The 27,963-nt window shown below is 42.5% G+C and overlaps 1 protein-coding gene across 1 annotated transcript in view; it reads right to left on the reverse strand.

Annotated features, from left to right (window-relative positions):
* The window catches only part of EZR (ezrin), a 37,617-nt gene extending 26,225 nt beyond the window's left edge, over positions 1–11,392 (reverse strand). Inside the window, exon 1 of the mRNA XM_032101959.1 lies at positions 11,225–11,392. Within this exon, the coding sequence (XP_031957850.1) occupies positions 11,225–11,236 (12 nt within the window). The 5' untranslated portion in view covers positions 11,237–11,392. The remainder of the gene's footprint in view (positions 1–11,224) is intronic.
* Positions 11,393–27,963: the final 16,571 nt, after the last annotated feature.

Raw genomic sequence — 27,963 nt, forward strand, 5'->3', positions numbered from 1 at the left:
GAGGTTCTTGGTTTGTGGGGGTTTTTTTTGTTTGTTTCAAACTAGATTTTATTTTTAAACATCTCACTGATCCCCTTCCAAATGGGAATTGTCTGTAACATGACACATTTTATATAGAAGACAGCAACTTCTAAAGCCACATGGAGAAAACCAGTAAAAACCCCTCTTGCTGCAGGCTGAGTAATATGACAAGAAACAGTAATTGCTGGAGTGGTAAGATACTATGATATTATGTAACCACTTCCATGCAGCCTTCAGAAAACACAAGTTCAAGTCCTTCTCAGTGCTACATTTTTATGATTTAAATGACGTCCAAGAACCTGAAATGAGAAGGCAAAGGACAGACCCACCATTTCTCTTCAGTGGGAAGGAGAATCCAGTTTCTATGAGAATGGGAAAGAACTGCACAGCACCAAAAAAAGCCTTTCACATGCTCCGCCCTGCTCCCATGGCAGAACCTGTCATGCACTGCCTGCCCAACACGGAGCATTTCAGAGAGGGCAGCACAGCACAGCAGCCATGAGCCTTCCCCCACACACTGGGGAGCACAGTTTGCTGACAGGGAAAAAAAGAGCCTCAGCAGTTCACAAACTGTGAACAGGGGATGGCCTCACTGGCGTCCCCTTGGCTGACAAGGCAACCTGGTTGCACTCATTTGACCGACCCAGTTTCTCAAGTATACCATGCTAAATTGAAATACCTATCTGTGAACTGAAGGACGTGTTCCATTTCAGACCTCATTGTGTTAAACATTGCTTCCTCATTGCAAATAAATGGGAACATTAAGTCATGTTCCAATGGAATTCCTCAGAGTCTATGAAGCAGTTAGGTATTGTTGCATTTGCAACAGGTAAAATTAGAGCTGAGTAGGCTGGTCTTTGCTCCTTAAAACCTTGCTTACCTTCCCAGGAGAGGGAGAAATACCACTGAGGGTAAATTGAGTTGTATATAATAATCTATAATCTAATAGTTACTTTAAAATTGTCCAGTATGATTGTTAGCCTTAACAAGTCAGCTTTAATGCAACATCTTGCACAACCATATTTTTGGGGGCACTAGTCCTCAGTATTTAAGGAGCAATAATTGTATCAGTTATACTAAACTGAAATTTCTTAAGTTTAGTCAAGACAATAGGAGCCCAGGTATTTGCTGCTCTCCTGTATGGTGAAAAAGACTCATGACTTCTTCTGTGGCAGTTTTTCAGAAGAGGAAATAAAGTACTTTGAGGGGAAGCTGAGAAACATTTTGGAGCGAAATCTGAAAGCTAGACTTCTGGATGAAGTGGAGGGAGGGGAGGGGGGCTCATATGAGCAGGAAAACGTTCAATACCCAGATGTGGGGAGTCAGACAAATTCCAGTTTTAACAAAGCAGGTGGAATTTTCAGAATGAACTTCCCCCTCCCTGCCAGCACACACAAACAGGTCACAAGAAAGCAAATCATCAAGTTCGGTATTGCAGCCATGTCACTTAACTCTTCTTTGTAAGATAGCACGAAACCTTTCTTATAATTAAACGTGAACATAATCCTAGAATGCAAATTCAAACTTTTTTATGTTTAGATGTGCAGAAGATGCCAAACTAAATTACATGCCTATCTCAGATCCCTTAATGAAAGCTTGCTATCTCTTCTGTCAGCAGGTACTAACTGCATAGTAGGCACCTGCGTGAAAAATCAAGAAGCAGCCATGGCTGCAATTCAGTTCTTTATCTTAGGTCAAGCAATAGCACTTTGCATGCCAAAAGATCATGAAGATTTCATGCAGGTGTGGCAAGTGCAAGTGACAGTACATCTCTGATAGCCCTGGCTCCCAAATGCCTAGGCCGCAGACAGACTGCCAGCATTCTCCACCTTTGGTCAGCTCTGTGCAGTTAACAATAACTGCTCAGTGAAACAGTAAAACCAAGCAAGCACTCTTCCCAGGGGAAAAAAAAAAAAAAAAAAAAATTAATCTTTTTCCAGTCACTGAAGATTCCCCAGCTCTTTCCTAACAAGCAATCTGCATCATTCTGCATCTTGAGCTAGGAACAAATTGAAAAAAGAGATAGAGGCCTACCTAAAACTTTAAAATTCAATTTTTTTTTAAATGTAAAATTACCTTGGCACAGTTCTATGTTCTGGCAAAACATAAAGCAATGCAGAGTAAGTCTGACAGGCCCCAGGATACTGCCCTTGAACAAAGCCCTGTACACTTAGGGAGCCCAGGTGTTTTTCATGCAAAACACTTGCCCTCACTCTATGTGGAGGATGTAAGAATTATTTACTTTGAACATGATATTATGAAGAAGCAGGAGGGTTTATGGTGTTTCATTGAAATACATTAATTTTCACTTTAAAGACTCTCTGATGCTGTACGATACTCCATTAGCATTTTCAGAATATCTGTGTACAAGCAGCAGTCTGCTCTTTAAAGAAGGAACACACAGCCAGTGACAACAGGCTCAATGTAGCACCACTGCCTGGATGTGTCACTTGCCCTCAATGGATGCTAGGATGGATTTAGGAACACAGAGTGCAGCAACAATAGCTCCTTTGTACGTAAAGAATAAATACAGAGGAAAGCTAGAGGCCACTGGATCAAACTCCTGCATACACAGACTGTTTTATCATGACAGCTGTTGCATCTAATTAAACATAATGAAGTAGTGAGACTAATGCTTTACACATGAAGTTTAAAGCAAGCCCCACAAACAATCCTCAAATATGCTTTATCTCAAGAAGTTGCTCAGGGTCCAGAATGGCTTAGATCTTCTGCCATCTTCCATCAGAAACATAAGCATGGGGCCAAGTGCAGATAATATAGAGCTTTGAGAGCTCAAGTTTTACAGTAATTTCAGAGTCTTCTAAACAATTTAACATCTCCAATATTTACACTACATAAAGCAATATCATCCTTCTGCAATCCCCATGAGAGAAAATAAAAAATAAATGAGTATCTTATGTTTTGATCTGGAACACAAACACCATTTCATACCTCTGCTTGGCTTTTTCACTTGAAAGCAACAAACACACGACAATTTCTACAAAAAGTGAACTTCACAGTACCAACTCACAACAACCAGGGCAGGATCTGAAGGTGTGTATAACCTAAATAAAGCTACAATAGCCTCAGAGCTTCCCCTGAATCCAAGCACCAATACTGGTGCCTTTTATTCCAATGCTTGTGCAGAGATCTATGTTCCAGAGGGCAATGGGCATGGAAAACCCACAGCCATTACAGAGCCAGAAGTCTGACAGCAGCAACACAGCCTGACAGCACACAGTTCTCAACACTTTCAGTAGACCCTGTGGTGGTTGTTCTGGGGTGGAAGAGCTACATTGCCATGGAACAGGGTGAGCTGAGTGAACAAAAGGATTATTATCTGTGACTTACTCTCTCATAGGAGTATGACCTGGGAGTTTAAGGCATCCAAGAAACAACTGTTGGAGAAATGTTCTCAGTAACTGTACTCTTCCAAGATCGAGATGTTACAGGAGGCAAAGAAGTATTTTCATCAGATGTGAACTGGAAGAAGGTCAAGGATGCTCAAATAATTACCATGCAAGGATCGGCTAAGCTAGCTAGACTTCTCAGTTTGGAAGAAAATTAACTGAGGCTAGGACATAAGAGCATATAAACTCCTGAGCTGCATGAACAGACTAGACAAGGAACGTGTGTTCATGGTTCTACCAACAAAACAACTACAGGACACCAACACTGAACAAGAAAAAAAAAAAAATCAAATAGCACTGTAGCAAGGAGGTTTGTAGATCACTTTCCAAACAATGTGAAGGTTATCTAGGACAGCCTTTGTTAAAGTATACTGTAGATGCTCGAGTTCACAGGGTTTCAAAGGGAGACTGGACAAGTTCACAGAAATCCATTTAGTAACTCATTATATAGGACCTTTCAACCTCCAATACCTCAGAGGAAAGCAATGGTGCGTTTCTTTGAAATATTCTTCCTCAGGCATCAGCTTTTGGCCAACATCAGAGATGTACTATTAGGCTGCAAGGGCTTCTGCCTGACCTACAAGGCCAGCCATGTTCATATAGACATCAAAGTGCAGAAGGAAAATGAACTCCATTTACTTAGGGAGAAATAGCAACGCAAAAAGTCACACGAGGCCCAGTAATGATGTTTGTTCATTCTGCATTCTAGATACAAATCCTTTTGTCAGAGATTTTTTTTTTTTTTGTTTGATATCTCACCCTTCTGTTTTACCTCTTCTGTATCAGCCTCTTTCATTTTACTCACGGACTTCAGTGGAACATACTGCATGGCATTTGTGCAATTCATCAGTGGAGTTATATGATGTGATTGCCTCTGACAGCTTGATAATCTGATCTATGTGCAATACACTACACTGCTTCCACTTCTCAAGAAGGTACTTCAAACAGCATGCAACAGGTACTATTTGCTCCCAGATAAAGATAGGTCATAGCAAGTCCTGGAATGTCACCTAAGCACAAAGATATTGCTCTTGAGCAGTTACAGATCATAAAGGAAAAGTGATTGCAAGGATTGGCCAAGTACCCTTTCCTAACCCCTAAAACAGGTTAAGGACTTCTGAGATGAAACTCTTCCCACTCCCCTCATTATAGATCTATGATGGCAAACAAATATGCTCCAGCAGTTCCCAAAGTATACCCTGAGCACAAGGAGGGCAGAAAAAGTTCCTTTCACAGCTGTGACAGTTGTTGTGGAGGAAAAACAATTCTCCCCCACACTGAGATCATCGAGTATCAATTATGCAAATCACCCCACCAATTCACAACACAGTTTGTGCAGCAGGAACTTTGTATAATCACTTATCTCTACAAAGACAAAAAGTCCAGCCAGCTAAGTGTATTCAGCTAGGTGCTGAAGAACAACTTTAGCTCCCACAAAAAACTCTGAAGCCCAGAAATTACAGTACAGGCTTGAAGTTACCTACTAGGCTACACAGGCTAAATTCAGGTGCCTGGGTACAAAGGTGAGATTAAAAATCTCTACTTCTTTAGGTAGCAGGTAGCTCATAGATCTGCTCTCTGCATCTACACAGCAGTGGTCTCTTGGCAGAACCGAGCCACTCTAGAGCAATTTTGTAAGCCTGCTCAAGATTCAGCAACAGGACATCCATCCACTCATCCCCAGAGAGCTCTCTCACGCTCATTTTGTGCTGAGGTTAGAACAACTATAGCAGGCTTGGACTTCTTCATGCAAAAACAAGAGAGGAAGAGATGGTGATAGTGACACCTCAGAGTTTTACACTATAGCTACAGCACTTGCTCATGAAAGTGACAGGGAGAAGTAAATGCACACAAACCAAATAGGGCAATCACACACTCCCTTCTCAAAGGTAGCAAAAGGCTACAGGCCTTGTGTAGGGGAGTCAGTATTGCTTCCACTGAGCCTACACAGTAGGTAGCCAAATACAAGTCCATGGTCATCAAGCAACAGTTTCTCTTACTTACTCAAGTAGAAGGCAGACTCCTGCATGTTAATGCTTAGAGCTGGGATTTTTACTTTAATGGACACCTGTTATTATGAGGTGTCCATCAGCCCCAGCTGAGCACATGGCTGCTACTCATGCTCTTTCAAAGATGAGAGCAGATGCAGAGAAGGCAAGTGAATTTCCCCACTATGAAGTAGGAACTAGAAAGAGAAACAAAATCTGGATCTGAACAGATGAGCAATATGGAGGCAGCATGGTTAGTTGTTACGCTGAGCTATGCCTTGTTTCCAGCCTCATATAGCAACAATTTCCCCCTCTCCTCTGTGCAAGGATCCCATACGCTGCTGTTCTTCTGCAAAGAGCTGTACTTCTTAGCTCACAGGCTAAGTGTTATCTGTTGCAGAAACCAGGCTTCAAAGCAAGCCCACAACACAGCTAAAGTACATTACTTAACAGTGTGCAGCGTGGTTCAGTGATCTTGGGCAGCACTGCCTTCCATCAAGGTCAATCGAGTGATTAGGGGATTTACAGTCCATGTAAAGCTCTTTGGGCACAGTGTGCCAAACAAGAATGACACTGATGTGGAAATCTTCAGTGGTCATCAAACAGTCTTATTCTCAAAAAGTCCTGACGTATCACAGCTTTTTTTCATGGACAAAGAAGATGTTCATGTGGGTGGAGGAAGGGAGCCGAACAGGAAGGCTTAGCTCCCTCCTTTTGACCTTTAAGAAGGCTAAGAAATTCTTTAATTAGTGACTAACATAACAGTTAACACCCTTGGTTTCTCTGTAGCAGCTAACATCCCACAAGAAACTGCCCTCGGAAATGCTTATTCAGCTCATGCAGTAAATAAGGCTTTTGGCAAAACTGTGAACTCATTCTCTGATAACTTTAGTCATCTCCTTAAATTTACTACTCATAGAATCCTCCACCTTTCTTTTGCAGCAGTGAGTGACACTTACATTTGGCAAATGGAAGCTTCCTTGGGTTTCCATTTTGCCCCAGAGTGAGGATTCATCTCCTGGTATCAAATACACCACATACTGTATCACCTGATGGACTGCAAGTGGTGCTTACAAGGGCAATATTTTATTCCTGACTAAATCTATAGCCATCCATAAGCTAAGAGTATTTTAATTGATTATGAACACTTGAGGATATGAAAAAGTATTTTTACTTCAGTCCAGTTATAGCAATCTGCTGTGAAGAGCTCTGAGATAAAACCACTGTGTGTTGTTAGAAGATATACAGTCAAGAATAAATTGAGAAGATCTGGGAATGATCATTATTATTAATTGTTTATATTTAGAAATAAATTCCTGTCACTACACTTGCATATTTTTTGGGCTGGCTTATTGAAAACTTGTTAAATTTTAATGCCATAGTCTGTTCAGAGACAGGTAAAGGTTTGGCCGAAGACTTGTATTCTGAAAAAACAACTTGCAGACAGCATGCATGTATATTCAACATCAAACAGGTATGGAGGACTTGTCTAACCACTTAATGCCTAGCAAAAACCAGCACATTAACAACACGGGGCTGGGAAAAACCTTTTGAGACATCAGTTCCAGTTCGCCATTCCTACAAGCAGCAGCATTAAATTGTGTACTTGTCAAAATTTATCTTAAGGGATGTTAGGTCTTGGGATAGTCTTCTAATAAGATCAACAAGGAAGGCAAAAAAAACCCCCTACCCACCCATAAAAAAAAAACCCCACCACACACACTTAACTGTTCTAAAGCTTTAAAATCTCTTAAACCACAAATTCTGCTTAAAGCAATTCTTTCTCCTCTTTGGCATTTTAATCCCTTACATTTTACACAGGTGAAGGAAGAGATAACTCCTTGAATTCTACCAGGCTAAATTAGCCAAGCACTCTCTTATCTTAAGGTGGATTTTTGTCTCTGGTCATCCCAAACCCCCTCTCTAGGTTTTGCTTTGAATTTGTCTCTCCTGGACAGAGGTAAGTACCTACATTAAAGGAAAGCTCTCGCTAGAACCTTCTATTGATGCTTTCTGATAGAGAAGCCTTACACATTGCAGATGACATGCACAACAGGGACGGCTGTACTACCACTGATTAATCCATCTCCTTCCACCCTATCCTAGTGAGAGACCTTCTTTCCCCACCCCTCCACGTTTAGCTATATGCAAAGGGACCTTATTACCCCAGTCCTTCAATCCCCTTTATATGTTGGCCCTCTGCATCAATACCACCCCCACAACAGCATGGCACTAACAGATTTCATGACTATGCTCAGCTTTCTGACCACATGCCATTAATGAAGGTATTAAAAAAAGATGCCTCTGGATATTATTCACTTGTATTTTCTCTTTAGCACCAGAAGTTGTGAGACTGCATTTACTGCTGTCCTCTCTTTACACAGTTTTATACACATTCAAACAAGTATTAAAAGTTCTTGTGCAACACCACATCAATCAAATGCTATGTTGCAAAGTTGACTTAATTTCTTGTGAAGTTTTATGTTTTTTCCCCCCAAGAGGAAACAGAAAAAAAACCCAAACCAAACCAACAAAACAAAAAAATCCACCTCCAATAAAGTAACCAAGAACGCTGGTAGATCAGATCAAATTAACAGCTCTACAGACCTGAGATCACATTTCCTTCTCCTTTGGTAAGCACTGTTCATTAGCCCACAGCCGTGCTGTTCTAGCCACAATTTATTAGATTGGTTTGTTTTGCAAGAGGATATAATTCACCTAAAACATCATCCATTCAAAGAGTCAAAAAGAAATAAACTAGTACCATGAATCTAGGAAAAATGCAGAGAGCACACAGATACTCCAGTAATGAAAAGAAGCAAGGCTGAGCAAGTAAGTTTATTTAGCATTTCACTCGTTTCCAGATAACACAGCAAGATTTGGACAAGATGATGCTTTTTGCATTTCCTTACAAAATAATTCACTACCTGTAAAGCCTAACGAACCTCTGTACAGACTCTATGGAAATCATGCATCTGAACTGTTGATGAACTCCCAGCCATAAACCCTCATGAACTGGCTATAGGTAATATATTTATAGCTTACCTTGGAGAGATCTCTTTACTTTGTAACTGTTACACGTGGCAGACTGTCTGTGTTAAATTACATATTAAAATGTGTCTATATTAACAAATATACTAATTTCACAATTATTTTCTGGACTTTTACTAAAATTTATTTTGAGCATGGTAAACACGCATCACACACTACGAACTATGACCAAACGTTACCACAGAACTGGGAATACAGTTGGCTTTCTGGCACTTCACTTTGGTACTCAATTAAAATACAAAATCACTAATGCTCTCATGTAAATGGACTCACTAGTCGTTTACTGTGAAATAATAAATTACAAACATGATCTGTAAGCTTTGTGTGTGCATTTATAATTTTTCTTAAAACATTAGCTTCGTACAAACGTTTAGCTTATTGGGTTGTGGGGGGAGGGGCAAGAGGGGAAGTTATTGCCAAAATTTTGCTTTCTGTCATCATCATCTTTACTTGTAAATAACTGATGACCAGTGTGTGAGACTTCACACACGGCAGCATGAAGTCTGCCAAGCAACACCATATTTACTTATGCCATGTAGACAAGACACATGCAAACAAGCACAGGTAATAAATATTTAGCATCCATGTCAAGTACCCAGCAGAAACACCCTGCTTCTCTGTGCATCCCAAGAGGTAGTGCTATCATTCCTCACACATGCCAAAGGCTGTTGTCACATTCGTCCTGAGCACAGTTCTGCCACTGGAGTGACAGCTTTACATCCTCTCTCCATGCAAACTGACACGAATCCTATTTAGCTGTATTAAGATTAAATGAGCTGAGTTGGGAAGGATCCAAATCCAGTCTCAGTCTAAAGCAGACAGACTGAACAGTGTGTTTTACTAAAATAACCTCTGCAAAATTCCTCTTTTCCATTTACAAAAAGGTGGCAGTTAGCCCTACTGAACAGCAGATCAAATTTTTAAAAAAGCTTATATTTACAAAGTATTTACATAGAGTCTTGTCCATAAATCCCAGCCAGTAGGTCACATCTCAGAAGTCTTTACAGTACTACTGTCCTTTCCCAGTGGAAGGTGGTTTACACCATCCACCTTTGTTATTCACTGGCTAGTCAGCCAAGAAACAAAGAAAAATCACCATTTCTGAGGGAATAGAAACATAGCCCTGCCAAGCAAAAGGATAAACACAGCTGTATTTTTTAAAGAGATTAAAGAGTTTTTGTGTACCCATCCATGGCTTCCAGTGCAACTTAGTCCTAAACCAGGATTTCAGATTATTCTAACCAGGATATTTCAAGAAAGCACTCTGTAATCAGCAAACAGCAACAAAGTAGAAAGAGATTATTCACACACAATCCTCTATATCCATAGTTTGTAAAAGATACATTTGCTTCCCCAGTTACAGAAGGGTCCTTTCAGTTAGACATTATTATATGCAGGAATATATCACATCCTACTGATGAAATAGAGCCAGGGGGACTGAAGATTTATCAGTTCTTAAAAGGACTGAGCACAGTTTGGTTTTGGCATGTTTTTGTCTTTTGTTGAGTTGTTGATCTTGTTGGGGTTTTTTTGTTTGTTTGTTTTTTTGGTAGGTTTACAGGAACTGCAATGTAAGTTACCCTAAACACCTAAAAAACAAAGAAAAAAGTTCAACTAACTTTAATATTATGGTGGTAAGGCATCAATTACTTATTACCACAAAGATAAGCTTGTTTGCTCTTATTTCACATTTCATTTATGTGAGCTAATACTCACATAAGTCCTTCACTGCATTGCATTTTAAGAAATATTGCCTCTGTTGAAAACAGATAGTAATAACAATCTGTTCTGATTATGCTCTTCAAAGTTCAAAAGTGCGTCTGCTCCAACGAGTGCTCAAAGCTCTGCATTAGGCAGTTGGCTCCCCAAGGGAATTACCGTCTCTAACCGGCACAGTAGCAACAGACTTTAAAATAAAACAAACAAAAAAACCACTAGAAGGTCGGAGGGAGAGCCGGTGAGGTGGTGCTGGTGTCAGGAGAAAGACGGAGGCATGAAACAGACCGTTCAATTAAAAAAAAAAAAAAAAAAAAAAAAAAAGCCAAAACCAGAAATAGGTCTTTGGTAATGACTAGTGAAGACCAGTGTGGAGAACTTTATTAAGAATCCTCGGCATTTAGTTTTTAGATCACGGAACAAGGTTTCTCCTATGTTTACAGACGCATACATGTTTCCTGTAGATAAATGCATAGGCCACAAGCGTACTAAATGGCAGCCAGCGCACTTATATCATTTCTCGTTAAGCGGGAGTGTGATGAAAGCTCTTCTTTCGAGAGTTGCTTGGGAGCTCTGTGCGTGTCTAGCACGGAAGCGCTACACAAGACGGAGCAATCCACCGCCTTATCCCTGGAGCACAGCTCCCGGGGCTCCGTGCCCCCCTTCCCGGCGGCGGGACGGCGAGGTGATCCTCCAGCCCACCCGAGGCGCCTCTGTCCTGCCCGCGGCCCTGCGCCCGCAGGCAGCCGCCCTAGCGCTCCCTCCCGCTCCAAGCAGCCGCTGATGTGGCTCCCGAGCGGGGTGCCCGCCGCTCCCTCCCGGCGCCGCGCAGAACTTCCCAGGGCGCTCGAGTACGAACGCCCCTTCCCGGGCAGCGGGGACCGGGACTCAGCTCTCCCAGCCCGGTAAAAGCCCACGCCGCGGCACCCGGAGGTGACCGCCCCGCCGGGCGCTCGGACTCGGGCAGCCCCCAGCGCCGGGCGGGCGGGACCCGGTGCGGCCCCGCGGAGCGCCTCCCTCCCGCCGCGCCCCACTCACCGGCTTCGGCATTTTGAGGGCTGCTGGTGCTTCTGCTACTCCCGAGACAAACGTTCATGCAGCGCCTGCCTCGCCTCTGCCGAGCGCCCCGTGCGGAGGAGGTGGAGGAGGAAGGAGCCGCTCCCGGCCACAGCGGCAGCACAGCCCGCGAATGCGGCGCCGGCCTCCCGGCGGCGGGTTAAGTACGGCAGGTGGGGCCCGGCGGTGACTCACCGCCGCCGGCCATTGCCCGCCGCTCCCCCCGGCGCCTGCCGAGCGCGGCACCGGCCTCGCCCAACCGCCGGGCACCCCCGCCGGCTTCGCTTCGACGTCCCCGGGGCGCAGGGGGCACCGCGGCCCGGAGCCTCCGGTAGCCCCCGCGCCCCTCGCGGTGAGGGCCGGGCGGGGCCGCCCGCGAACCGGCGGGCAACAGGTGCCGGAGCGCGGGGGCAGCGCCGTCCCGACCCCCGGGCACGGCCGAGCCCGCTCCCCGCACGGCGCCGACCCCCGCGGGGAGACCCCCGCCCCACCGCCTCGCCCGCACCTGCCGGGGCCGCGCCGGGGCCAGCGGGCACGGCGCCGTCCGGGGCTAGCGCCGGGGTCGGCGCTTCCCAGGCCGATGGATGGCACGGGGAAGGCGTCCGCCATAGGGGAGACAGAGGACCCTGAGGAACGGCTGTCGTACGTGGGCTCACCGAGTCCCCAACTGCCCCGGCCTCCATCGAGCCCGGGGAACGGGGAATGAGTTCCAGCTTTCTCTAGTGATGGGCATTGTCGCTGGCCTATAATAACTGTCACTGTGTTTCTTGAAGAGCAAGGTCGGAAAATATGATTACTTAACAAAATACAGGCTTGCTTTGTGTAGTAAACCATATTTTCAGCAATGTCAGCAAAAGAGAAAACTTTGAAAATCCATCTACGGTCAGAAACTATAAAGCATAGGGTATACTTCAGTGGGTTCTGACTTTGCATAAAGCACAAAAAAGCTCATGCAAGTAGCCTAACAGTTGATAGGCATACACAGATAACAAAGTTTGTGTCTCTGCCCCTCGTTCCTTCTCCCTCCTCACCCATTAATGTAATGCACTTCTGTGGATAGTGTCTGCCAGGAGCTGCTGGCCTCCCACTGCATCTCCTTGCTTGGCTGGTCACAGGAGCACATTGATTTACATAGTCATGGGCAACGGCCTGTAGGACACAGCTCTTCCACTGTGCCAGCAATGGCATGTAGTTGAGCTGAGAGATTGAGGAAATTGTGCAGCCTGTACTGAAACTGCTGTCTGCAACATCCCACTTCAACCAGTGTCTGTCTGTTTGGCACAGGACATAGCACAGGAACAGGGAGGCACAGAACAAGGAGAATAACAACCCACTACATGGAAAATATATAGGGCAGGAGAGAGCCTGGGAAATATCAAGGCATGGTGACAAAAAGGATGGCCCAAACAATACAGGTCCTGCTTTGGCAGAGATCCAAATGCTGTCATCCCTCAGAGAGTCCACCAAGCAGCAACTGGTTGTGCCGCATGAAAATAAAAGAATCATTACTGTGTCAGGTCTGTGAAAGAAAGGGGAGGGGAGCTGAGTTGAAGGCTGAGAGAATTCATGGTAATATTCCTTTCTTGTTGCATGATCCTCGGAGATTAGAGGTGGCTTTACCATCAAAACAGAGCCATGGGGGTGGCAGCTTGCCAACAGCAGGTGGGAAGAAATAGTCTAAGCTGAACAGCTTCCAAGAAAAGAGCCATGGGATCAAACATCCTTGGGAAACAGATATGGCCTCCATTTTCAGTTGAAACAATTCCACTGAGATTTACTTGGGTCAGGTTAATTTAACAAAATATACTGACATTCACTTGGATCAGGTTAATTTAACAAAAATATGATTTGTGGGGACACTTTCTATGCTCTTCTGTTAAGCAATAAGTTTATGGTGGGATTCATGCCTTATTCAGTAGGATGACACTGGAAATGAACCAGACCAAATTATCACAGTGTTTTGGGTAGGCTGCCAAGCACAAGGAACAACTGTTCCAAATAAGAAGTGCTGTAAGAACCCAGCTTCTGCAGCTCTCACTCAGATGAGTTATTTTCATGCCTTAAAATCCAGTTTTAAAATCCATATTTTGTCTGTGATTGGAAAAAGAAAATCAAAATAACTATGTGTGTCTGCATCCCCTTGAAACAAACCATTGCACGGATCTAATGGGAAGCCCATTGCCATTCTGAGAGATTTTCATTCCCCAAATCCTCTCCTGTCCATAGCTCAACATGGGCTCAGAGACCATCACCCTGGGGCTTCATGTTGAAGCAACTCCATGTCAGAGAGATGTCTCATTTAATAGATCATATTTAGTCAGGTATTTGTTTCCATATGTTAGTTACATATCCAAGCATAAACCCCTGTTTTTGTTGGGTTTTTGTTGGGGTTTTTTGTTTGTTTGTTTTTTTTCCTTCTAGCCATTGCTTCCTAACCACACAGACCTAGGGGCAAAAGGAATTTAGGTGACTAATAATTAAGTGTGGCAACATACAATCTCTAGGTTCCTGTTTGCCACAGCACATAACCTTCTGCTATTCTCCCACAGTCACCTGCAATACATGGGGAAAGGTAGGTACCTCAATGGCATCCGTAACTACCAGCTTGCCCAATACCGCTCCACCCAAAACCGGCCACTGTGAACATACTGAGCTTACACAGGAAGAATTGTCCTCAGTGGAAGGAACCAGAACAATTGCCAGCTTGGAGTATGTGTTAGACACCCTTCGCCTCCTTCCTGGGCTTTTGCCTTGTGCTAGGTGTGTTTTCAAACCCTCTTGCCTGCAGAGCTCCGTACCTTATCGTACACTTGGCTGGGTAGGTGTCTTTGTGACAGTATGAAACTCTCTTCTATAGCTGGGTCACTCAGCTCCTTCCTTTGTAGTTCTCTCCCAACCTCCCCCCCTAGAAGGATGGGAACGTATATGATGCAAGCCCCTTCTTCCTTTTTATACAGGAGCATTCTCATCCTTTCCAGACACAAACCAGTTCCCCTCTGCTCCACAGTGGGGGTAAAAGCCCTCAGTTCTCTGTTTTTCCTGAGAGTGTCCTGAAAATTGGTATGTTGAACTTTGGGAGTATGGACATCATGTATAATACCAATAAGCATTGTCTAAGAATGCTTAGAGACTGGATCCACTTTGGAGTGTGTGTGAGGGAATATTGGAGAAGGCATGAAATGGGCACAAAACAATCAACCAACATCAAGACATCCTGGGGCAGAAGTACAAATATAGAAAAAATAGATACAAATATATTATCTGGAGAAAATTCCACATGAAAACTCCATGGAATTTGGCTGCTTCTAGATTTAGGCATTAGCAAAGCCAGAGAGAGCTTTTATGGCCACCCTAACCACATCATCTTCAGTCAGACCTCACAATTAAGCATAAGACCCAAATCAAAATGAAGCCTTTAAGTTACAGGATTAAGATCTGCCTTAATCCAGCACTTACTCTTAACCTGTTTTATTAAGAGGATAGCATTACTAACCATTTACAGGAATTAATAAGGCAGAGGAGGTGATGAAAGAATCCCGATTGCTCAGCAGGTCAGTAGCAGAACCCAGTTTCTGTCTTCTTCCCTGTAACAGTTCCTGTGACTTACTGACCCCTAACCAAACTGTGTCATCCTCATCAAGCCTGCCTTCCCTGTTTTAGAGAGAAGACCCATTTAACTTTCCTCTTATACTTTAATCTGTAATAACATTTAAACTTGATGTGGGTCATTTATGTATTCCAAGTACTTGCCTGAGTTTGCTCAAGGAAGTCCTTTCACTATAAAGTGGCTTTTGCTTAACAGGCTTCATGCCAGCCAATTTTTAGTCAACATAAAACTTCCTAAGCCAGCTCATCCTGGAACTGGGAAACATGGCATCTCATGCCCTAAATCCATCATTCTTGGTTGCTCTTGCAGAACAGATATACCTAAACTCCCTGTTTCTTGAACAGAAAGCTTCATCCAGGTAAGGTCAGGCATAGCTGGAGGAGTTTTGCAGCATCTCTGCTGGTTTGTTTGCAGATTTACTCCAGGGATTTTTTTATTAACAAAAATCGATAGTAGCTAACTCTGTCCTCCTGACAACCTGTCCTCCTGACAACTCATAGACTGTGCATTTAGTATAGCAGCTAAAAGAAAGGATATTCATTAGAGCAGTTAATGGAAATGATGCCATGTTCTGAGACATGTTGTATAGTTTTAAGGAGGCTTGCTGTCATGCAGGACAGTCAAGAGTCTTTGATTTTCTTTGTCAACTGGAAGAGTTTTAAAAGAAAAAAGAACCATATGGTATTACTGACAATAGTTTCTCTTTCATTGTGCATAACTGAATAAGCAGCTTATTACCCATTGCACTTTCTGAAATTTTGGCATTATAATTCCTGAAATGTCAGACTTCAGGAAGAAGAGAGAGCTTTTATGGCCACCCTAACCACATCATCTTCAGTCAGACCTCACAATTAAGCATAAGACCCAAATCAAAATGAAGCCTTTAAGTTACAGGATTAAGAAGCCGTTCAGGAAGATTGACCAAGGACCTGGCAAGTTATAGTTCTGTCTGCACTGAGAGCTACTTCCCCCACTACCCCCACTGAGCTTACTGAAAACCTGACGGATTGAGGTCACAGTGGACCAGCATCTATTGACAAAGCACTCTTGAGACATTCTCTGGATTTCTTATGAAGGGGACAAATGGCGAAAAAGAGCGCAAGGCTTGTGTCTCATTTTTGCATTTTGTTCCTACAAGAAGCTGCTGCTGCCAAGTTCAGTTGTTTGTGGTTCCTACATGAAAAGCTGCTGTTGCCAGGTTCAGTTGTTTGTTGTTTTGCTGTATTTTTTTTTTCAGTAAGCATAGATTGGGTTTTTTTTCCTGCACCAACAAGAGGTTAGGTTCATTCAGGCCTGGAAATAAACCTCGTTAAATGATCCAATGGTTACATGCTGGAAGATCCTTATCTTTGCAACCATTTTGTCTTCCAGCAGCACCCCCAAGTAGTCCTTGGGATTATTTGACTCTCTGATTGACCATCATGGAGCCCTATGAGGACATGGTAGATTATGAAGAAAAGTATATATGATGAAGTTTATGAAGGATTATTTTAAAATGTTGTAAGAAAGAAAAATTAGCAGACAAGACTTCATGCTTTTATCTGCTTTGTTCTTACCCATCATAAAAGGAGAAAGAAATCTTCAAGGAAGATTATGAGAATGTTTCTTCTCAGCAGTTTTTGAGAAGTCCCAGTTTGCTTTCAGTTCCCATGAGAGTTGTCTTAGTAACCACTCTAGTAACACATTCTTCTTCCACAGGAAACTTTCACAGGGAGTGATGCAAAGTGTGCAATAAAATCTTCTTTTCAACTGAAACAAAACATAATCTGGCATTTACATTTTGTGTACACTGAGACTGAGAAATTATTTACCATGGATGGGGAAGGCAAGTCTTAGTGGTAGGTAAAATACAGATAAAATATTACTCACAGTAAAGGCAGGTTTAAACATGAATGTGACCAGGGAAGGAAATTCTATGGTAATCATCTTTGTAACTGAAATCCACAATGAATTATTGATTTACCAACAAATAAACAAATAGAAAAAGCACTGAGACTTTTCAGAATCTATTTAATGAGAACAATCATGTCACAAACCATTGTTTAAGAATCTGTAAAATGATGAATGAAGTTCATGACATACTGAATTTGTAGAGATTATACCACATGTGTAAATCCAGCCATGTTTGTCCAAGGCTCAAAGCAAATGGAAACTAAGGCCAACGCAGCCTTTACGTCTTAAAATGAAATTATGATCTTAATGCTTATGATAAGAAAGGAAAGAGGAAGGGAGTTCCCCTGCTTAAGTAATCTCTATTTCACCTTGATATCTTCCTTTGTGCTTTCTATTTGAAATCTGATTAAAAGCAGAGCTGAGTGCCATATACTGCAAATACCCCCTGCACATATGAGCACTTTCTATGGGACCAGCTCTTTCAGTGGCTTTTTTTTTTTTTTTGCTGGTGGTGTTTTTTGTTGGTTTTTTTTCATTTGGTTGGTTTTGGTTTTTAACATCAAAGTAAGAGATTTGTTAAGATGGTGCTGACAAAAACTGCATGTCAAATAACATTAACTAACTTAGTTCATGTGCTTCGTAGACAGAGCACAGATCTGTGTTTAGAGCAAGATGAGAGTGGTAAGGAAGGTGGAGGCAAAACAAATGTCCACTGGTTGATAGCGGGAAAAATAGTTCATAGTCTATGTACAGTTGGGTTTTTTTACTCCAAAACAATTGTTTTATAATTACATATACTGCTGACATTTGTATTGCTCCAACTGTGGGAATGAGGCTGTAAGAGTTCAAAACCACAAGTAATTAGCTATTTCAATTTAACTAAGGGTGCCCAAACTCAGAATTCCAGGGATAAGAGTGCAAAGTTCAATGTACAATTAATAGACAGGGTACCTTTTCTTTTCCTGTGATATGATACCCACACACACCTTTTAAGATCAGTTTTAAGATCACATTGTTTGACTTTCAGTATAAACTAAGCTCTTGAGTTTCGCCTGGTGATTCTCAAATCCAGTGTGTAACATTAGAAAGGCCTCAAACCCCAGTCTCAAGACTGAATGGCAGTGATTCTACCTCCTGACCAGTTCTCTCCAGAGCCAAGTGCTCTTTCAGTGTAAGCTGTGAAAGTTGTTTGCACTGACTGGTACTTGTATTTCTCATTCAATTTCACAAGCTACATTATCTATAATGCAGTTCACAGTTAAATATGCAGTGAAAAATAAAACATCTTGCCTTAGCTAAGTCAGTAATATAAGCTGGGCATTACTGTGCAGTTTGGTGCCAGACCATTTCTTCATATTTTTCTCCAATTGAAACAGGAAAAAATTCCTAGATGTAGAGGTTACTAGGTAAGGTTCAGAAGTCCCAAATATCACTCTAGCCTATTTTGCCACTCAGGACTGCCTCTTTCAGATATTTTCTCATATTTTGCCGAGCCTGATTTAAGTGCTCTATGCAACAAGGCTCTCCTCCTTTGAACATTAGAGATCAGGTTTATTTTGTAGTGTAAGACTAGTTAACCTTAAAGACTGCATCTAATAGTGAGAGAAACAGAAAATATATAATACTGGGGATGCAGTTTATTACTGGTCCATACATTATCTCTCCTACTCTGCATCACTTGCATCTGCTGCAAACATGAACATTTCCAAGTGCCCTTAGGAGCTGAAGTTATTTGTGCTCCCCTCAGACCACAGCTGCCCAACAGCAGTGCAGGCTGCACAGGGAGCTCTCAGCACTGAACAGGAGAGAATATACTAATGGAGATTCTTCACACAGATAAAGGAGTTTTGACCTTAGTGTATCATGAGCAAGACACCAGGCTGGAGTCTGAAGTACAAGTATCCACCTGTCTCTTGGGAAATCCTCTGTTTGCTCTGTGATAGCAATAATGCTGAAAACAGGTGGGCACTGATGAAGACGTAAGACCAAGTACAAGAGAGGTACAAGCAGATTGACATTTCTAAACAAAGCAGCACACTGCCTACCTTCACCAGACCTGAATTTTAACTCTGATAGTTTGCAAGGGCTTACCTCGAACTGTACCTCAATTAAATATTCATTCATGAGAAAAAAATATTTGTGTTTCATAGCAAACAGCTCATATACGATTTACAAATGGCTACATATATCCTTAATTGGTTTTCAACGACCCTGCTAAACACTGAGGCCAAACGAAATCCATTTTTTGTCAAGGTTGCAGATACACAGTCACCTTATCTAATCAGCCCCAGCTGCCTTAAAGGCAGTAACTCAGAAACAAAGAGGCTACCAAACCGAATAACTTCTGTAAGGCCTTGCTGGAGGAGAAGGGGATCAGGTTGATTACTGTTCACCTGCCACACTGAGGCATGCAGGTAACCTGAAACAAAGGGAGTTTTCAGTGCTTCCCAATGACACACCTACCCAGTGAAGTAATTAGCTCTGACGCATGACACAAAAGACAAACACTGAGTCTTGTAGCATGTTGGCTAGCAACTCACCAAAACACTTTGGAAAATATCAGTATGCCTCCTTTAAAATACTGGGTGAATTTCACGTGTTTGCAGCAGGCAACTCAGGACCTGAGTATTAACTGAGTAGCACTCAAGCTTTCAAAATAAAGTTGCTGTGCTGCCTCAGATGTAACCAGGATTTCACACAGACTTGATTTGCTCCTAGGAAGAACACAGCTCAGCAGTTCATTTATGTAATAAGCTTGTTATCTTTTACAGGTGGCATGATGAATTCTTTGGTCTCTTTTAATAAAACACAAATGTCAAGATGAAAGGGGAAAATCTGTCATATGTAATCTTATGAACACCTTCAGTGCCATGGTTTCATTTGTGTGATGTCTCAGCAATTGCTAGCAACACCTTTGGAGCCAGATTCATTGGTCCACTGCTCTGTTTCCACCTTCATGCACTTCCAGTGTGGGAGGAGAAGGGTGAGGTCCTGCTGGACTCCAGAAGTAGGGTGTTGTGTCCTTCCACCTGGTATCAGTTGAGGGTGAGGACCGGGTGACTCCAGAGCTGGTGCTTCATGAGCTAATTGTTCAGTATGTTTAATTATCTTGGAACAGTAAAAACATTGTCATTGCAGCAATCAGAAATGAAGTAGAGTTTCTGTATCCAAGAGGTTTGTCTGGTTTTCCTACCCATGCCATTTGGCCTTACGGACTTTGCTTTGGGTAATTTAGTACAAACACATATCCATTAGAAACCTTCAAAGTCATGCCTTGGATCATCTCCAAAGCCAGGCTCAGTTTGTTCCTGAGTGAGACCAGGAGCACAAGAGCTGGGAACACCTTGTAGTCCTGGGTGAACCATATTGTCCCTAAGGCATGCTACGCTGTTACATGCAGCATTTTCCTGTGAGAAAGTGGGTTGCCCTTTGTTGCTCTCCCTGGCTGTGTTCTGCCTGCTGTGGCAGATGGAGGGGGAAGCACAGTGTCAGCTGTGGCCATCTTTTGTGGAGCTCTGATGCAGAGCCATTGCTGTGAGCACTTGGGATGCTGCCACAGTAAGGGCCATGCCAGGTAACATGGACTGTTTCTGACCCAGCGTATTGAAGCACCCGGGACAGACTCACCTCAGAGTGTCCAAGTGCTCTGGTTCCAGGGATGCAAGTGGCTTCTTGCCTGCCACTCATAGGGAATGTGGTCTTTGAGCCCTGTTCGCGAAAGCCTGCAAGAAGGGCTCAGCTGTCTCCATGTCTACGTGGCAGTCCAGACCTGCAGCCCTCCATGGCTGCTCTGCCAGGCAGGACAGCAGCACAGAATGGGAAAACTGAGAGTTCTGGCCACTGGCCTGGTTTCCCTTTACCTGTCTGACATGGTGAGGCAGGAAAACACCAAAAGGGCCTTAGAGATGACAGCAAAACAGGGTGTGCATGTACAGCTGATTCACAGGGTGGAGTAACAGCTGTACACACTGGCAAAGCAAGACACTGGTCTCACAGGCGGGGACTCTCCACAGAGAAGATGTGCCTGGGAGGGTTCAGGGACATCCTGGAGAACTGCACCTAAGGTGCTCCCAGAAAGCCACATGGACAGGTCTAATGAAAGCACTTCACACACTTTATTTCTCTCCCACTGCAATCATCTCTAACAACACACCATTTTTTCCATTTGTGTTCAAAGTGATGGGAACTCTCCTGATCCCTGTAGGAGGCTGTCCTGTAAGCGAGCAATGTAACAGCAAAGAATAATTTTATAATGTATTATCTTTCCAGGTATCTAAATGTGCTCCTTCCCTGCATTCCTCTCAATGCCCTCCACCCCTGTCGCCTGAAATAACTGCTCACTCATCACTAAAGTTTAGCCATGCTGTGCTGTACAAATCCAGAGAAGATAAGAAACAATATTCTTTAGATAACAGCACAGAGTATTGCACAATGTTCTTTCTTGTCTCAGAGTTCAGTCTGCACCCTTAGTTAAAAAAAAAAAAAAAAGAACATTAAAACAACAAAAAACAACCCCTCTTTACAGAAATTGCCTTAAAATGCAGCATGCAATATAGTTAGTGCAGTGCTAAGGACTTTTGAAACAGTGGTGTTGTTTCAAGTAAGATTGCGGCCACGATTTTCCCCATGGTTTCCAATGTGTAGTATTTGAAACAATCTCTTTTTCTGTGCTTCAAGTAGCAATTAAGTATTATGTTTCAAATGCCACCACACAGCAATGGTGAGTAAATAATGGCTTAAATAAGAAGTAAAAAAAGGTTTGTTTGCTTTTGCAGGTGTTAAATTTCAGCAGGACAATCTAACTCAAACAAAGTCCTAAACAAAACTTACTGGAATTCCCGACTGACAACCTGAGTTTCATGTTAGACAAGGCAGATAATCAAAATAATCTCTGCTGGCTCTAAAATCTCTAACCACTGATTCTTACTGTGGCTGTAAATTTCTGAGATTGAGTTTTTTAACTTCAGTTAAAACAATTTTGTTTAAATTGCTATTGCATGGGAAAATGATTGCAGAAACTACATGGTGTTAAAAGATTTATTTTGTAATGAGTATCCTCAAAAAAATTCAAGCAGTAAAACTCACACTGAGAAGTACATTGCAGGATTTAAATGTGGATTTAAGTTATTTTCTTTTTCTTCTGATAACTTGCTTATTTCTCCCTTGAGAAGAAATACAATGTTACATATCCAGTACCCAGATGGATTCAAACTTATATCCTGTAAGCTATCTCAGAATATTAGGAAAAACATCAGGAAAAAGGTAACTGAGTAATTTTTAGACACAGTAATTAATTCTGCATAACCCATTTATGGTAAACTCAGCTGCAGTGAAACCCTACTTGAAGAGAAGAGAATGAAAGCTGGAGGTTGTTTCAATGCAAGCTAGTGATGCTTGTAAGTGAGCCCCTTCCACAGGACTCAAGCTTGCCATCCTGTCAGAGCCCTTCACAGTCAAGACAGTGGGACCAGGCCTGTAACCCAGAGGTTTAGTGCAGAAAATTCCATGACTTCACTATGAGAGGCTTCCATGGTAATTCTTAATTGGTTACTTTAGATTAGCCTCTCAGCCAACTCTTGTTAATGTGAAATGATAACCTTGAACTGTGTTCATGGTTTAAGTATAATCCAAAGACCTGCATGAAGTGCACAGGGACAAAGTCAGAAATTATTTTGCACTTGTGTGAGGTCATAATCAGGCTGATTCTGACAACCTGATCACAGCAATCCAGCTGGTTTTGGGCCTTATCAAATACCAGATTAAAAGTCTGTGGGTGTGACAGTCATCTGAAAATAGATCTTACCAGCCTGATTCTGCTGCTGGTAGCCATGGTGCTATTACCTGATTTCTTGTGCAATCTTATTTAAACACGACTAGAGGTGGAAGAGGTGAGTTCTATGTTTCTTAGAAAACTTGAGATGACGTGAATGGAACAAATTAGTGGTTCAGCAATTATAAAAATCTGAGGTAATCAGGGAAAATTGAAGTGGTCCTGGTCAGTACAGTTGCCCTGTTTATTTTCAACTCAAATTAAATACCTATGCCTGTTGTTTGTCCTAGACAGAGATAGAAGAGGAATTATTTAAACTAATAGATTCCTTTTAATCTGATCTATAATGTAGTGATTCTCAGGCTGGCTCCAGGTGTTCTGGGCTAGAAACAGGCTGCTGTAGGTTGTGCCAGGGCCTTCACCAGAGCATGCATACAGGGCAATACATGCAGGATGGAAACAGTCTGCTACAGCGGTCAGCAAACTTTATATTATCCTAAAAGTATAACAGGTTGGTTTTACTATTCTTCATGTCTTTGTTTTTTTTTCATTAATCATTAATATTCAGTTAATACAGCAGTGAGAAGAATGTACCCACAGGTCTATCCATAAAGGAAGTAATTTACTGCCTGCTTTACTACAGTGTTGTGTAAACACTTGAGTTGCATTGAGTACTGCATTTCTGTGGGAGTAGTGGCACATACAGGTGAGCAAACACAACACTTTAGAGAAGACCAAGCACTTTTGGTCCAGCCTCAGACTACACGGCAACCAGCCTGTAACAGTGTAAAAATAAATCAATGTTGCTACTGAAAAAGATTGAGGAAGTGAAAATTATCCCAGCTCTTTAAAATTCAATGTTTCTGTTAGTTCCACAGCACTTCTGCTCCATGCAGCCTCAATGTAGCATTAGAGTGACCCTGGTCTTACTCCAAACACTCATGGGTTTCATTCAGTCAGGGCCAGGCCCAGGATGGGTACTTGAACTGAAATGGTAAGAAAGAAGTCCAAGAGACTGTCAATTACTTCCCAGCATCAGGGTGGTTTCTTACAAATGCCTTAAAATACTCTTCAAAGTTAGAAGTGTTCATAAATAAATAATTCTACAACCCCTGTCTTGTCCTGTTACAACTACCCCTGTATGAGAAACAGATCTGGACTCCTCTATTCTTGATCCTGGAAATCACAGATCAGGTTTCAAATGTCATTATTCAATTGTTTCTTCACAGATGTAACACTGTTTCTCACAGTGCAGTTTCACTGCTGAACAGCAAATGGAACTGACCCAGACGAAGACTGGGATCTCTTTGGATCTGCAGCATTCCCACAGCTTAAGGTGAATATCTGAACTGTCTCTGGGACCCAGTGGCAAGGCAGGTTGTACCTCACTGTGAGGCCACTGACTTCAGCCTTGCTGGCATTCTCCAGGATTCAGTGAAATTACAAGACTTGTTTAACCCTGTGCATGTCCTTTAAAAGTCTTGCTGAACTGGAGCCTGAATAAAGCCTGGGCCCAGCAGGCATTCCTGTACATACTCAAGGATAATAGTTGACTAATGAGTTCAGGGAGAGCTGATGGACAACTTACAGTGACTGTGATCTTCAGTACAGCTAATTTACATCCTTAACATTTTTAGAATTTCAGTATGGTGTCTGTACATCAGAAGTCACCATGGCATACATACTGCCCTGTTTTCTTGCAGACATAGGAGCTTCGAATTCTTACTCTCAACCCTCCTACATTCCAATGCAATTCCTTTCCTTAATGAGCATGCACCCAAAATGACCTCGTGTTCCCTTCTGCAAAATGGTGCACTGTTTCCCTGAATGCTGGAGCTCACATTTTCATGAAAAAAGTTGCAATTATTTTTCTGTGCAGCATGATTTGCAACAACACTGGCTTGCAACAACACTCTCATTAGGCTTCCAAGAATTTGGTCAGCCTGGTAAGAAATCTTTTGCATATGGCAAAATAATTTTATTTAAGCACTCCTTTACATTAGTCTTTTAAAAGAGTCTTCTGAATGCAAAGGCACATACTACTCCTCAGTCTGCCCTTCCCTGTGCACTACAAATTGTTTATTAATGAGGCAGGTAGAATCTGACTTCATGCAATTGATCATGACATTGGGTTAACCACTGTAATATAAAACTAGCTCCTTTCATGAAAATAACATCATTCCCAAACTTCCCTCCATCACATGCTATTCCTTATTGGTTTCAGTTCATTCTTTGTCATTCCAGAGTCTCAGAAAACCCTGAGCAGTGCACCTGCTGACCAAGGCAATGGCAAGGCAGAAACTGGATCTATCTAATCATTAAGCACCACTCAGTCTTTTCCCGCCCCCCAGTAGATGAGATTCAGTGAGCACAAAACCTCATTGGCATTCCTTGATGATGCCTTTGATTTGATGGTGGTGGCAAAACTGCTTGTCCCAGTAACCTACAATTACTACAGTTAAGTGATAAAACCCACACAAATCAACATCTCCACTAACAATGCAGTTTCACTATTTTAATGTTGAGGAACTACTTGCATTTTACTTTTGGCACAGGTTCTGATTTAATTCCCAGTTAAGTCAATGACAGCTTAGAGAATCCTTCCCTTTGCTTCAGTGATAGTGGAAAAGCCCAGCAGTCAAGGTTTATTCTCCAAATATTAGCAGAAATGCTCCACTTATCAAGCAGTTGATACTGTTAGCTCAAAGGCAATAAAATCTTTGCATCCAAATATAAGCTTTTGTTAGATCTTAGTTGACAGATGAATTTATAAGTTGATAATACAATCTTGAATTTCTTCTAAAACTTTGCTAAATTGAAGCATTTGGGAAGTGTGGATCTTTCCAAAACAGTTCCTTGAGGAACAATACTGAAATTGTGATGCCAGTGAACCTTGACTTTCCAGACATTGTAAACTGTCTTTAAATTAAGACTACTATAAAACTGGAATCTAGTTTTATTTTTGTTTGGATAAAACAACTGAAGACACATGGACAAGGACAGAGCTAACCAGATATGAGGCAGATCTATACTAAACCTGTAAACTTAACCTTCTGCTCCCTTCTGAACTTTTTCCCTACTAAAGACAATTTAGCAGTAAGCTCTATAAAGGATTCCATGAACCTTTATGCACTGAGGGCATGTCCTCAAGCACAGTGAAATTCTTGGAAAGACTCTTACAGGTTACAATGGACTTGTAATCAATTTCTGAATGTGAGCATCAAGAGATTCCCAAATTTCATTTTCTAGATATGATCAAGAGCGGTGGAAGTGCCCAGCTTTGTGAAATGTGTACAATTTTATAGTACACTGTTGTATATGGCTTGATAGTGGTGACAGCTTGGGAACCCTCATAGAATAGTACATGTTAATTCCTGAATGAACAGCTTTTCAGAAGTAGATTTTATTTTAATGAAATAATGAGCAGCAGCTGTTGGGAGGAGTGCCTTTCTCTTTAACAGTGCTTCATATGCAGAATAAACACACGTAACTTGTGCCTGTACAAGAATGATACGCTTCTAAATATATGGACAAAAGTCCTACAGCCAGGATTGTTCTTTAGACATTACAAAGCACTGCCAGGCAGACAGTAGCACAATCTTTAGTTTAAACAATTCAGTACTCCTGGGAATAACTTTAAAGGCATAACATAAAAAGGCTCTGAAACCCTACAACAAGAGATGGACAAACAGAAAGAGCTTCTGCAAAATTTAGATGTTGCACTCCACTTGCCAGAAGTGCAGTCTAAGTCATGAAATGGTGTGAACTAAACCATTCAAAGTCATAATATTTTACTATAGCTGCTAGCAGACAAGAAATGTAAAATGTCCTTCCCTGTCTGTGTGCTTAGCATGTGATAGACCTATGACCTGGCAGAAACTGCCCGGGAGTCTTTTGGCTCAGGCTCCAGATTAACACAGAACTTGCCTGCACAGACAAAATCCTGTGAGCGATGAACGGCTTACACAAATTACTATTTCAGGGCCATGCCAATATGTTGTTGCTTTTCCAACCTGTATTGCTCCCAGAAAATGCTGGGAGCACCTTTTCTACCGGCTGTAGAAAACTGGGGATTTTGGACACCCAGCTCCATGTGGCTTGATTTCTACATTCTCCTGAGAGTTACATCCAAGAACTTCAGGGATGATGACTCCTGTAAGACTTAAGGAAGGCAATTTGCACAGCTTGTTCAGTCCCATGCTACATTTGCCAAGCCAATAATTGCACCTTTCTTGAAGCGCTGTCTTAGCCGAACAGAGTTGGTAAACTGGAGAAACTTCCACACTCATGTAACAATACTGGGCAATTGGATCTTGACACTACTTACTGTGGCGCTCTTTGGCCACATGAAATGGCAGTCTGCTCTTTCACCTTTCCCAGTGGAGTTTTCTGACCCTCCTCTCAGGTGTGCACCGATGTACCCACCAGGCCTACTGGAGACCTGAGGACTGCAGCCGCCAAAAAATGTATATCCCACCCATCATCACACACTGTCTCTATAAGTGGAGCATGAAAGTCACACATGGCTTTTATGGGCGAGGCATGGTTCTGGAGGCTATTTTTGAATGGCACTGATTTGAATGGCACTTAGTAACATTTCTAGTAACATTTAGCCCATTTGTTAAATGTTTACAAAGCACTCTCGCTATATGCAAAAAAAAAAAAAAAAAAAAAAAAAATTTCTGCAGTGACCTGAACCCTCAGACGCTGTGCCATCCTGTCATGGAGGACTGGGAATGTGAGGATGCTCCTATCTGGAGCCCTAAATCAGCAAAGCTGAATTAAGGTATTTTAAGGTCCAGAAAAGGGCAATGAACCTGGTGAAGAATCTGCAACACAAGTCCTATGAGGAATGGCTGAGGGGGCTGGGGTTGTTTAGCAGGGAGAAGATGAGGCTCAGGGGAGACCTTGTCGCTCTCTACAACTCCCTGAAAGGTGAGGGTTGGTCTCTTCTCCCAGACAACTAGTGACAGGACAAAAGGACCTTGTCTTAAATTGTGCCAGAGGAGATTTAGGATGGCCATTAGGAGGAATTTCTTCACAGAAGGGCTGATTAGATGTTGGAATAGGCTGCCCAGGGAGGTTGGTGGAGTCACCATCCCTGGAGGTGTTTAAGAAAAGGCTGGATGCGGCACTCAGAGCCATGGTCTAGTTGACAAGGTGGTGTTTGGTCATAGGTTGGACTCCATGATCTCAGCGGTCTTTTCCAACCTAACTGATTCTGGGAAGGTAGCCTGTACACCTACAGACTGACACAACCTGGCTGCTCCCTGCAGGTTCCTTTTGCTGGTGCCACAGCACACTAACACTCAGACCAACACCTAGGGCAGCTGTGCCTGCTGTCGCTGCTCCCTCGCACCCACCTCCCATCAGGCTCATACCTGAGCCCAGCTGCCCCTGCCAGCTTTTCATCCCTGCGCTGCCCCAGAGACAAGTGGCTGCCGATGTTCT

The sequence above is a fragment of the Corvus moneduloides genome, chromosome 3 (assembly GCF_009650955.1).
Source record: "Corvus moneduloides isolate bCorMon1 chromosome 3, bCorMon1.pri, whole genome shotgun sequence".
Classification (NCBI taxonomy): domain Eukaryota; kingdom Metazoa; phylum Chordata; class Aves; order Passeriformes; family Corvidae; genus Corvus; species Corvus moneduloides.